Source organism: Bos taurus, chromosome 10 (genome assembly GCF_002263795.3).
Source record: "Bos taurus isolate L1 Dominette 01449 registration number 42190680 breed Hereford chromosome 10, ARS-UCD2.0, whole genome shotgun sequence".
NCBI classification, from domain to species: domain Eukaryota; kingdom Metazoa; phylum Chordata; class Mammalia; order Artiodactyla; family Bovidae; genus Bos; species Bos taurus.
In genome coordinates, this window is record NC_037337.1 from 72,873,352 (window position 1) to 72,886,784 (window position 13,433).

The window sequence follows — 13,433 nt, forward strand, 5'->3', positions numbered from 1 at the left end:
TACCAGGCTCCTCCGTCCATGGGATTTTCCAGGCAAGAGTACTGGACTTATACTGAGCCCTTTCAATAAGGCTTGGGAATGGAAAGGTCCTTGAACCTTTCAATTAACTTCACTAAACCTTAGAGGGTATCAGATTCAGATTTGGGACACCCAAATGAGTAAGACACATTTCTTGGCTTGAAGGAGGATGCAGCACAATTAAGTGAACTGGGTAATTTTGTGTAAAGGTCAACAGAGATTATTTTCCCAAAATGACTCTTCTTATCCTTATACTTGCCAGCCTATGAAATGTGTGTGGATTTTTTGTTTTTTCTTTTCCTTACTCTTCTCTGCCTTCCCAGGGATAAACAACTTTTCAACATAATGTATGTATAAATATAAAGTTTATTTAGCATAGTGTTTAGAAAAATAAGTTCACATCATTTCAGAAAACAAATAAAACACTTAATTGTCCAGGCATAAACCCCTATTACAGTACAACATACATACTTTAGATCTTTGGTTGGGTAATTAAGCACAGAAATGTTCTGGGACGCGCTCCGTGTGCCATCACCTGACAGTGCAGTAGAGACTCCGTTACCCACCCCACGATATACATTCGGTATAGATTTTCTCTTTGCGTAAGGCACAGTAAAACCATATTGAGTATATAACTGGTTGTCTCTAAACATACAGTACATGCAACAAAAGAATAAAAATTTTTGAGAACCCTGAAAGCCAAAAGTCACATGCTATATAATTTTGATTAATAAAATGTAAGGTGGTAATAAGAAATTAACATGAAATGTATCAATTAGATACAAAATAACTGTTACGCTCTATTATCTAAGTTCTAGGAAGACTTTTAAAACATCTTCTGTAAAATGTAGTTCTTTTCCCCACAGCCTTCCTGAATTATTTATATTTTTATGATGAGATGATCTGTCAAAAACATTTTAAACAATGAAGAACTTCTGGTTATATACTAACGCACACTTGTCTAACATGTAGTCGAGCAGGCTGCAACGCCTACCCGATAATCTAGCTTTGAACATGCAAGACGCAAGGGCATATACAGGGAGATTGAAGGTCTGTGTGCAATTTAACTATGAATTTTATCTATGGCTATAACATCTACTTGCCTTTCATAACACAAGAAAGGCAATGAAACGCGTACGATTCAGTCTTTTCATTACTATGGATACACGTGAGCTACAAAGCAGTACGACACAGGTGCTCTTGCTTGACTGAGGGACAAACGCATGTTCTCTTTATTAAACAATAGATTGTCCTTTATTGGGTGTAACTAAGAGCTAAACGCCATATTCTGACTGATAAGAGTGCATAGAGAGGCTCACATTGAAAATCCCGCAGCCAGCAGCAGGGGTTGGGGTTTGAAGGAGAGTTGTTTACCCCTATTCTGATTCCTCTTTGGTGATCATTAGAGGGTCATTTGCAGCATCTTTAAGCATTGGTTTATGTAGGAGAGAAATTCTGCCAAGGGTTCTGAGTCTGGCCCTTAGCAATGCAAAAAATATTTGCAATTCTGTGCAGGAAGATCATGGGGTTTATCTTATTTCATTCACATATATATGGGCTTCATACCAACTGGCCCTTATTTTACTGAAAGAACAGAAAAGAACAGTAAGTTCTTTATAATGTGCATTGATTCTTACCTGGTATATTGTGTAGCTACCTGGAGTAATTGTAGGGGTATAATTACATAATGTTAGAGTATGAATAGGTTTCCTAGGTAAGTCTTAAGTTTTGTGCTATCTTTTTTCTTTCTTAAGGTAGAAAATAGGAAGAACTGTGAATAAAAGAGAGGCTTATTATATTTTTGGAAGACAATATAAAACTTTTCGAGTTATGTATGTATAACATATATAACTTTTTAAACTTTCCCATCTTTCTTACTGGATGGGTATTTTAAAATCAACAAACTCTTGATATCTGCAGCAATCAAGTGGAAAACATCATTTTTATGTAAACTACACTATAGAACCATGTAATTAATCTCAGTAACATGATCAGCACACACCCAAAGAAACAAACAAGCTGTATAAGTAGTGGTGGAGTGGAAGAGAACTCTAAAATGCCTGACATTGTAAAACAAAACAAAAAACATGTAATTTCAGCAGTTTAGGAACATTCACTAATTCCATTAAAAAATGAGATCTAAGTTCGTTATCAAAATGATGGAGGAGAAAAAATACGATGGGGGAGGAATTCTTCAAAGGGCTCTTCATGTATGCCTGCAAGTTCCATTTGCAATAACAACAAAAGTGAAATCCTCTATGGCCCTTACTCAACATGCTGGACTGACGAGCATGCAGAGAGCTAGAGTGGACCCTTTGTTCCGATCTTAAAGAAAGCAAGATGTGATGACATCTTCATGTTCCACAACTTTCGGTCATCTCTGAAGAGATAATTTCCTCACTTTTCTTGCTTTACAGAGACCAGAGACTTTACTCACTACACAAATGTATTTGTATTATTACATCTTCTCTTCAGAGTCTTGATAACAACTGTATAACCACAGCTCACAGCATTATCAAACAAGCTGCTTACAGAAACCCCCAAAAGATTTAAAGAAGATGCGATAACATAGTGCAAACAACAGTCATACGTCATAATGCAACAACCGATTCAAAATAGAACCAAGTTTCAACAAGACATAATTCTGCTCATTAGAAGATACAAACTCTTTCCTTACTTTAAAATGGTTGTTTTCATAGCCTCCAGAATTGGTTTTGTTGGTAGTCTGTAATTGTTACTTTTAATGAAAAGTTATCAACAATAATTAGTTGTTCAACCATTTGCATCATAAAACATTAAGTGAAACTTAAGTTCTTCAGATTTAAAGCAATTCTGTGAAAGTAACCCTGTTGGATAGTAGAAAAAAGTCATCAGTGCTTCTGTTGACACTTCTGTACCTTAATAAGAATAAAAAGGCCACAAGGTAAAAAGGCACGTAGAATTCTATAGAAAATATATTTAAATGAATAAGAGAGTTGCTAAACAAAGAACAAGAATGTGAAAAAAAGTACCAAAATTCCAATAATGGGAGTTAGATTTCCTGTTTCAGTGTTATTAATATTGACCTTAATAGACTTCTGATAAAAATCATTACTTTTAAAATCCTACAAAAAGTAAAACTTTGTTGGAAATAACTGTTCACTTCCTGTTCAAACAATAAAAATAAATTAAACAGTACCAAAACATTTTTTTCAGTTCATAGTGTCTGAAGTATGAGAAACATATACAGCATAAATAAAATTCACTGTAATTACCCAAATCCTTGCTTATAGGACTAATATATTTACACTCATACTGAAGCTTGTTTCAGTTTTCTTAGTGGAGTTGTGAACTTTCTCAGCCAACTAAACTATTAGCAGTCACATTTGGAACTGTATAGAGACAAAGCAAGACTTTCACAAAAATGCTGAAAAACAGAATTCATATATTCAAAAATATATCCTTCGAATTGTATGAAGTACCACTTATGCTTCTTAACCTTACCAATGCCCATGGAGTAAAAGTAAACAAAAAGAACTGTATTGTTTCTAATGTTCTGTAGTGATATTTAATTTTCTACCTTAAGTGTATACATTTTTAATTTAAAAAACTACCAAGTTCCATTTGACCTTAGAATTAAGTCAACCAAATGATACACTTTGACTTCTTGATACATTTCATCTCTCATGTCTGTCTCCATCTATTGAAAAGAGAACCAAAAGGCTATAGTAATGCAGTTCTACTCCTGCATATTTAACTGTGATCTTCAGCATATTTAACTGTGATCTTCATGCAGATCAATCCAAGGTCTCTTGAATGCATTTACTTGCAAAACTAATGTTTCCCTTCAAATGGGAAAATGCTTTATGTCCTCAAGTCTTCATGAAAAGATTTGCCTGCTGATGCCAGGGGGAAAAAAAAGGAAATTAAGTTTACAAGTCTTGCATATCTTCATCCAATTGGACAGTCTGGAGCTTGGCAAGCTCTTTCTTGTCTGTTTCCAGGTCTTCACAGACAGTCTCCACCATGCTGTCTAGGACATACTTGGATTTGGAGTCCAGCATCATTAAGTTGCTTGTTGTTTTGCTCTCAGAATTTGTTAGGAAATTTTCTTTTATGTTAGCTACTGGTTGCATAACTAAATGATGTTCTCTGACAAAATCCTGGTGTACTGTTGGGGAGGGGTGACCCACCTGGTCTTCACCTGTGGGAACTATTTCCCCAAGGGCAGCCTGGGTCATGGGTACTGATAGTAGATCTTGACCAGAAATAAGGGAGCAGTTCTGAAGAGCTGCATAGTTAGTGTTGTTGACTGACGTCACAGTAGATTTGCTTGCCACAGGTGCAGACATTGGCTGGCTATCAGCAATGTCAGGGTTTAGCTCAGTGGGATTTAGTAGGGTTGGGGAAGTCAGGGAGAAGTTGTGAGTTGGGGATACATTAACTAATGAGGAGGACAGTGGGTGGAGGCCACTTCCGGAGATACTTTCAGAAGATAGGTTTGCATTTACTTGTGCATTCTGATTGACAGGCATCAACTGAGAAAACACCAGGCTCCTCTCCACGCCCTCCTGTTTAACAGATCCTATAGTCTGGCCTGAATTAGGAACAGTGTATACCACTGCACTGGGAGCAAGAGAGCTCAAGAAAACCTTTCCTTGTTGGACTGTGGCAGACTCACTTGTAAATGTGCTCCCATCTGAAGTGCTTGAATTTACTGAAATATTACCTAAAAAAAAAGAAAAAAAGTACAGCTTATCATTGATGGAACTGATAAGGAAAGAAAAAAGTTACTTTTTTACGCACATGATTTTTCTTGAGCACTTACAACTACAGATTTCCAGGCTCTGCTCCTGAGAGTCTGACTCAGTAAGTCCCAGAGCAGGTATATTTTTAACTCCTTGAGTAATTCTGGTGACGAAGCAGGAGCAAGAACTACTGGCTTAGAAATCAAATGTGAAAAAAAATCTTTTCCAAGTTCTAATTTCAGTTTTCTGGCTCAGTATTGCTAAGACTTGTTATCTCTCAGTTAGTTAAATAGTTATTGCTAGCTCTGCCAGTTAGAACTAGAAAACAAATGCAAAAGAGAATGCCTTTGTTCACGACAAGCTCAGTAACTGACATAAAATATAAATGGAAATGTAAAAAATACCACAAAAATGAGTTACCCTGGGGCTTAAAGTTAACCATATAAACCTGTACAGACAAGTTGCAATCTTTCACCAAACTAACCATAAAGTAATGTCAACAAAACATTCAATAGATTTTTCTTTCTTTTTGTTGTACTAGTTCTGAATTTTCAGTATTGTAGTGATAGAATTAATGATAATAATGAAATGTGCTTTTAAAAATACAGATCCAACAGCATTAGAACTAAAGCTAATGCTTTTAAAAAGGGTTTCTATCTTTTGAGACTCTCATTATAACATTCTGCAGAGACCAGAAGTAGAAAAAGAAATATAAGTAGAAAGCTGAGATGTTCAAATCAGCTAATTTAAGACGATGCAGATGAAGACGACCCGCCCCCCGCCCCCCCCCCTTTACAAACTCCCACCATCAGATAATACCCTTTTCCTCTGAGCCTTCACCTAGGTATGGGGGAAAATGGCAATTATCTTGCCATTTAAGGAAAGGTGGGCCTAGGGGAGTTTTGTGACAGAATAATTCAAATGGGAAGTTTACCTTGATCTTGAATTAGATGTGCAGTAGATACTCTTCATTATTTTGAGAAAATACTCCAATGTTAAAGTAAATATTATTTTGAGAAAACAGTTCAAAGTTAAAGGTAATTCACCTAAAACATTTCCCTCCTTAAATTACTAGAATAATTGTGATTATGTTGCCACCTATATTGATAAATGTCATAAATATATGTATGTCTTCCTAACATTTTTAAGCACCCTAAATGCAAAGGCATGTCTTTAAACAAACAAAAAATGAAAACTTTATTTGAACTTAAGAAAAACATTTCTATGCATGTTTCAGCTCTTTTCTAACATAAATCTTTGTTTTAGGTCAAACAAACGAAAAAGGCTTTAAAATTCTTGTTGGCTACTAAATTGCAGTAAAAGACATCTGAAATAGATGTTTACTTTGTCGCGTGTTTGTGAAATTATTTGCCAGTGTATATGTGAACAAAGTTATTTGTTATTTTTGGATAGGGCCATATATAACATAACAGATGAGACATTTTCTCAAACTGCTATTGCATATAAGTAAAATAATGTTTCTCAAAGTTTTTATATTATGAAATACATACGTGAAGGGTAAAAGCAGATATGATCTAAAGCTTGATATTTAAGTACAGTTGCAATTGAATTAGAAATTGAATAATTTCAAAATCAATTTAAAAAACCCAGCTGTGAAATGATCTACAAAGTATAATTTTATAGTGATATTAAAAAAAGGGCTTATCTTCTTAGATTATAAAGTGAGTAAAATGTAGAAATTCTGCTTTTCTATGTAAATTTCAACTACAGAAAGATAATCTACCTTGTCTAGCCATTTGTAAGAAAGGCATGGTATCTATGAGAAAGGCTGACTCCCCAAATACTTTACTGAGAACTGCAATACACAATTACTCTAAGAGAATGTTGCTTCCTGGACCCATCTGGTTAAACTTATGTCTTCAATTCACCCAGACAAGTCTAAGGATTGACAGTTCTGTCATTTGATCTTAGCTATTTTAACTGAAAATGCTGTTCTTATTCATACTGAATGTCCCATTGTAAGAATTAACTATTAGTCTGTAATAATTTTCCATGGCAGCACTTCTTTAGATTATGTATGAGAAGTATTCCTGCCTTTCTCTTCCCCAATGTATACACCATGCTTTTCTGCTCAAATCTGTTGTCTTTAAAATGTTATCTACTATTTGGAAATTTCCTAAAGAGAGAAAAAGGGTTAGATCCATATTAAAGTATTATACAACTAAGCACTTTGGCTTTCTCTGTGGCTTGACTATTTCTGCCCTGTGTTGGATAGTGACTTAGCGTAATCTTTTCTATAGCCTGGAACAATGAAGAAATAAATAGCATGCTGAAGGACTGTTGTGTGTTACTATACTGCCGTTTTACCCAAAGAGAAACAAATGTGCAGAATGGAATTCACTGCACAACAATATTTCCATCAGTACCTCGAACAAACTGAACTAGACCATAGTTGTAGAAAAAAAGAGATTGAATAAATTGATTTTTTTTTAATAAAAACATTTTACAGGAAGCTGATCTTTAAGGCAAAGTTTCTTATTTTTGTTTCGGTAAAAATTTGGACTTTCAGATTTGCTTCCACAAAGGCAAAATATGCACTAACACCTCCTACTTCTGAAGTCAGGGGGCTCTTCAACCTCCATTCTAACCATTCCTGTTTCTATAGAAAAACAGTAACACAAAGCTCTCCAGATTTGCTTAAAGTCGCTGAAGAACTGGCGTATCAGGCTCAGGTCCTCCAAATTTCATCTCAGTGCTTTCTTTAGGAGATGTCTTGGTAAAGCCAGAAACATAAAATAAGGCTTACAGTTGCCTTCATAAAGAAACCCACACATTTAACAGGCTAGTATACATGCAGAACAAACAATCATATATTCCTCTGTTTTTCCTTTAGGTCTGTTAATCTTACTTATAGGAGGAACATGAACACAAATGATCCAGTCTTTTTAGCTTGCTCTTCTAAAACACCTTTTGCTCAGATAAATGATGCTTAGGTGAAGTGTACACATTCTTACCAACTGCTTGGCTCATTTTGTGTTCTTAGCAATATTATTAATTTTTAATCTTAAAATATCAAGCAATGGGTTACTGTGTAAGTACCAATTGACTTAGCATATTTCTATAATTGTAGAACTGGCAGGACTCACTGTGAACTGTATTTTTCCATTCAGTTGTTGGGAAAATAAAAGCCCACCCCCAGGATGCCAGGGAACCAAGCAAGCTGGATATTACATGGATGTTGTGAAGGAGGAGAAACAAATTAAGACTATTCTGCAGCCGTAGCAGCCAGTAAGGTACCCGAAGACTAATAGCAATCTATAGCTCTCACCAAATGCGTCATTTACAGCAGCTGGCTAAAACATTCACTGATGCATTATGGTACCAAATAAGACTTTTACCTTGTGAAGCTGCCACTGAAACAGGAGGCAGCTGCAGTGGAGAGAATCCAATGCTTCCATTAAGGAACTGGCTGTTTGCTCCAGAATTGGGGATCTGGACGATGCCATACTGGTTAATTTGCACTGGTGTGGTAAAAGTCACCACAGAGCCTCCATCCTGGGAAGCCACTGTTTGAATACTTTCTCTTTTCACCTCGGCACTGGGTATCAGCCCTGGGAACGACACGGGAGCACTGGGGCTATAGGAGGTGGTGGCTGCTGAGTTAGCTGAAGAGCTCTGGAGAACTTTGAATTCCTTCACGTCCTGGGAGGTAGACCCCAGTATGTCAGTCATGGATATACCATTGCTCATAATGTTTGATGCCATTTTTGGTGGGTTCAAAGATACTGTCTGTGTATTTCCCACACTTAATCCATTAAGGATAACTCCATTGGGTCCCTGAATGAAAGAATTACCATTAAGGAAGACAGGTGAAGTACTTGCAGGTACCAAACTTCCGTTCAATAAAACTCCAGAGGAGCTTAACGATATTTTAGCATTTCCAATTTGTTGCATATATACTGGCTCCAGGTGACTGGAAAGGCTGAGGTTGGTGACACCATCGGATGAACCGGAGAGTTGATGAGGAGACAAGTCTTCATGACCCTTGCTGGATTCATCTTCAGTGCTAGGATTGCCATCTGACTCACTGTACAGAGGAGGAAATCAAGACGTTCAGAAAGTCAGGGGCATGACAAGGTACATAGCGCCAACTGTTTGTAAAACCAGCCTCGAACCCCATTAAAAGCTGTGTCTAAGGAAAGCACAGCAGAAAATCTTTTAGTCTTGTTTTAGCTATGAGGGATTTCAGCAGATTTTGACCAGGGTATCTAGGAAGAGGAATTCTCCTATCTCAGTCACCTTTACTAATAATAAATTCAGAGAACGCCCAGAGATCTGAAAGATGTAAATTCAGCTAACAGGATTTACAGAATTGTATACTTTTTTTTTTTGGATAGCCCTGAAATTACTTCTTACTGTTAAAAATGCTTCTACCTATACCATAGGAAAAAACTCATCAAAGGGGTGGTCAATCATCTTGCTTTAGGAACTCTTTCCCTTCCCTTCAAACCAATTCAGATTAGGGTGGTTTTGGAGGTAAATGAAACTGTCAAAGGAGCAGGAGATGGGAAATACTGGCTTTTGTTTGCCAGTTAGTTAACGAGAGATCATATTCTCACCTGCTCCCAAACTTCTACTCCACCAGATTGACAACTGTTTCATTCAACAAAGTGGCTGTTTCAGAACTGTTATGTGCAGTCGCCTTTGAATCCAAAGGATGCCATAAGGGCCTATTTAACGAACACCAGCCAGTGCCCTGGGGAGGTGGGAGGGAAAGGATGTGGGTCACTCAGTGGCCTTGTACCTATCAGACCCCTTCCCCAGTACCCTCAGTTCTTCTGCTCCGTTGCAGACCAGACTGTGTTCCTCACCTCTCCGATTTGGGGGGAAATACCAAATCCAGGGAATGGTAGTGGTGGGGGTTTCCCATTTGGTCTGAGGCTGGGGAGGGGGGTGGGGACGGGGGGCGTATAACAGCGGCCGTTTGGAGCGCGGCGGGACTTGGCCCAGTAGAAGATCCGACATCCCTGCAGTGCCCAGCAGTCGGTTCGCTTTCATGCCTTGGGGAGGGGATTACTCGGGCTTTGGGCTGCGGGGCCAGGAGCGCAGAAAGCGCTTTGATTTACGAGCTGAGGCTGAGCCGCCGTCGCCGTCTGCGAGGGTGACTCACCGGGGGTGCGGGTGGGAGGTAGATCCGGAGAGGGGCCTCAACCAGGCAACTGGGCCGGGGGCGGGGGTGTGGAGTAGGGAGAGAAGCAGGCTGAGCGTGGCGGAGGAGACCCGGGGAACGCGCCGGGGAGTGGAGGCTGCAGGGCAGTTGGACTGCGCGCCGCTCCCACCCCCTAGACCTGGCCTGCAGATTCCGTAGGCGATGGGATCCGCTGCCTCAAGCAGGAGCGGGGGCAGGTGGCGTGTTGTTACCAAGGGGCCTCCTCCGGGTCGCCCCGCAAGTCTGCGGAGGGGTGCACGTAGGTCGGGGTGCACGCCGGTCGCGGGGCGCGTTTTGTTTTGGTTACCGCCAGGCCGGGCTCGGACACCGAGCCTTCCTCCCTGCCTGGGGCGAGGAATGCCGGAGCCGTGGCTCGTAGCTCCCGGCCCCGCGGGAGCGCAGGGCAGGAGCGGCCCACAGCGGGCTCTGGAATGCGCCGGGCGATCACCTTCTCCCGGCCGGGCCGGGCTCCCCGGCTCCCAGATTCCGCCCTACAGCAGAGCCTACGAGCTGCTTTTTGGATTCTTTCTCTCCTGTCCCCGCGGGGTTGGCTTTACACTTCGTCCAACAATACAACACAGAGACTCTCAGACTAGGTGTCTGACTCAGGAGGACGTACCAAAGAGGCGGAAAACCCGGTATTTTCTACCAGTTGGGAAAAAATAAATACCTGGCAGTCAAAAAGTTCAAACCCGCCAGGGTGGGCGCTCAGAGAGGTGCGGAGTGGATAGCGCCCCCACTTCTTTCCTGCCTCCCGCCCGGTGCCAGCCTGCCTCTACCCCCCATCACCACGCCAGGAAGGAGACACGCAGTTGTCCGGGGCCAAGGAAGCAGTCCCGCAGCCCCACCACCCCCGAGGCGCTGAAATCCGATCCGAAGGAGTTCAGAATCAGGTTTCAAAACACCGCAGAGCCGAGCCGCACCAACACCCCACAGTTGCCGCGGCCGCGAAGGGAACCAGCGAGGGCAGGGTGAATGATTAACTCTGTCACATAAAACCTCGACACCCCCAGACCCCCTTCTGCGCCGCCAGCCCCCCCCCCGCCCCCCGCCACCCCGTTCTCCTTCCAGAACGGCCACGGCCACCTCCAACGCGGGCCCCAGCCGGCCGAACCCTGGGGGTCCGGGGAGCGCGCGCGCGCGCTGGGCTGGCGTGACCCCTCTGAGGCGCAGACCCGGCCCGGCGCTGGCAACCTCCGTGGGCCTCGGGCGGACAGGAGAACTACCGTTCCGGCGCCTACACACGCTCCTTCGCCCGGACAGAACCGGAGAGAGAGTGGCAACTTCAAAGCCGGCGGGATGGGGGTGGGAAGCCGGGCAGTAGTGGCCAGCCGAGGTGGGGGCGGGGACTGAGACCTAGGCAGGCGACCAGAAACTTCTGGGGGGAGGTGGGGGAGGGTAAGGAGAGAGGTTCCCCCGCCCCTCGCCCCCCCACCCCCCGCCCCGCGCCCCGGGCCGGGGAGAGAGGTGGGGGCCGGGGAGAGAGGTGGGGGGCGGGGAGAGGTGGGCAGCCGGACCAGGCTGGTGGGGAAGGTAAGCGCCATGTTTGCGAGCACTTGGAGGAAAAGAAAGCTGGGAAGGGGGTGGGGGAGAGGAAGGGGGAGGAGGAGGAAAGTTGGCGCTCACCTTTTGGACTGGGTCTCGGAGGGGTTCCGATCGCGCTGCCGGCGGTTCTTGAACCAGTTGCTGACCTGGGTGAGGGAGAGGCCGGTGATCTTGGCCAGGTGCCGCTTCTCGGCCGGCGAAGGGTAGCGATTCTGCTTGTAGAGCTCCTTGAGCGCGTTGCGCGACTTCTCCTTGAAACAATACACCGTCTCCTCGCCGTCCCAGATGGTGCGGGGCAGGGGGAATTTCCTGCGTAGCCGGTACTTGTCCACCGCGCCCAGCGGCCGGCCGCGGGCTCGCTCGGCCTCGGTGTAGCGTGCCTTGTACCAGAGCTGCTGCAGCAGCGGGTGGTTAGCCGACTCGAAGCTGTGGCTCTCGAGGATGCTGTAGAGCTCGGGGTAGATGCCCTGGTGGAAGGCCACCAGCGCTCGCGCCTTCAGCAGGCTCTCGTTGCCACGTAGCAGGTCGCTCTGGGGCAGGGACCACAGGAACCGGGCCAGGCGGTCCAGGTTGCCCCCCTGCTGCAGCGCCTCGCACACGCAGGCGACATGGTCTGGCGAGAAGGCCAGTGGGGTCTGCGCGGCGGCGGCCGCGGCGTGGTGGTGCCTGCCCAGAAGTTCCGAGTGGAGTTGTACCTGATCCACCGCCGCCCCGGCCGCCGCCGCCACTGCAGCCACTGCCCCTTCCTCTCCGCTCACCCTGGCGGCGGCAGCCGCGGCGTCCCCCGGCTCCAGGGGGAAAGGGGCTGGAGCCGGGGGGCTCAGCCCCGCCGCCGCCGCCGCGCCCCCCGCCACTTCTCGGGGCGCCTCCTGCCCCTCCGAGGCGCTTTCCATCCCATTCTCCTGCTTGATGTCCGCCGCACTTGCAATCTGCCCGGTGGGGGAGGAAGAGGACATTTTTTTGTTGTTGTTTATTTTCCTCCCTCCCTCACTCCCTCGCACTCTTTTCCTCTTTCTTTTCCCCTCTCTTACTCCTCCTTCTTCGTCTCCCTCCCCCCTCCCCCCCTCCGGAAAGCCCACTCCCTCCCTCCTGGTTTCGGCTGGATCTGGCCGATCAGGTTTCCCCCCGGCCACGCAGTCACCATTAAGATAGCTGCTAGAGCAAAGTAGTGTAAAAGGATAGCTGCTTTCTGCCGTTCCCCCAACGTGACTCCTCCGGTTGCTGCATACTATATGGCACTGGCGGCCGGGCCGGCTCGGCCGCGCCACCCCATTGGCTATTTCGCATTCAGAGGGAGGAGGAGACACAGTTTCTATCCCTGTCTATCACCCGCCTCCCACTCCACCCCTTGCAGTTCCCTCTCCCTTGACCCCCAGGCACCTATACCTGAAGGAAAACACCGACATTCTTTTCAGGCCCTGCTTCTGGGCGGGAACGTGCCTAACGTGGCCTGAAAACTGGACAGAAGACTCTTTGAAAGAGAGTCCCTACGATTCCAATGGGAATACTAATCGTGTGACCTCAAGGTCTGGATGCTAGATTCTTAACAAAGAGGCCACCCTCAGTATCTAGATGACAAAATTTCAGCTTCCCTGCTTTCACCCTACTTTCCATTGTCTTTATTAAGGATTTTGTATTGAAAAGGGTCAAGAATAAAATGGCACTAGGGAATGCCCTATGGGGGAAGCGTTCACAGAAAATTAAAATTCCAAAGGAGGAGGGATGCTTGAAAATGGTGTAAATAGCCCACTGAGAACACAAAAACAAGAAGCCTTAAAAAAAATGTTTTTAACCTTAAGTCACCTGGAGGGCTGGCAACCCAACTGAGATGAACCTGATACAACGAAGTATGTAGACTGTTTTACCATGTTTATCCTGGGTCAGCAGGGTAGAAGAGATCTAACTTGTAGATTATAATAACAGTATGGAAATTTAAGCTTCTATATGAACCTCTTTTAATGGAAGTGTATGAA

At 44.1% G+C, this 13,433-nt stretch overlaps 1 protein-coding gene across 2 annotated transcripts; it reads right to left on the reverse strand.

Annotated features, from left to right (window-relative positions):
* Positions 1-366: 366 nt before the first annotated feature.
* Positions 367-12,807, reverse strand: SIX4 (SIX homeobox 4). Of its 2 annotated transcripts, XM_024998078.2 has the most exons (4): positions 12,602-12,807; positions 11,542-12,389; positions 8,105-8,793; positions 367-4,726 (listed from the first exon to the last, which is right to left on the reverse strand). In XM_024998078.2, exons 1-4 carry the CDS (start codon positions 12,602-12,604, stop codon positions 3,930-3,932), a joined length of 2,337 nt encoding a protein of 778 aa, XP_024853846.1. In that variant the 5' UTR covers positions 12,605-12,807; the 3' UTR covers positions 367-3,929. The 2 variants fall into 2 exon arrangements, with proteins under 2 accessions (XP_024853846.1, XP_024853845.1); XM_024998077.2 differs by having other exon boundaries at positions 11,542-12,807.
* Between the last annotated feature and the right edge of the window lie 626 nt (positions 12,808-13,433).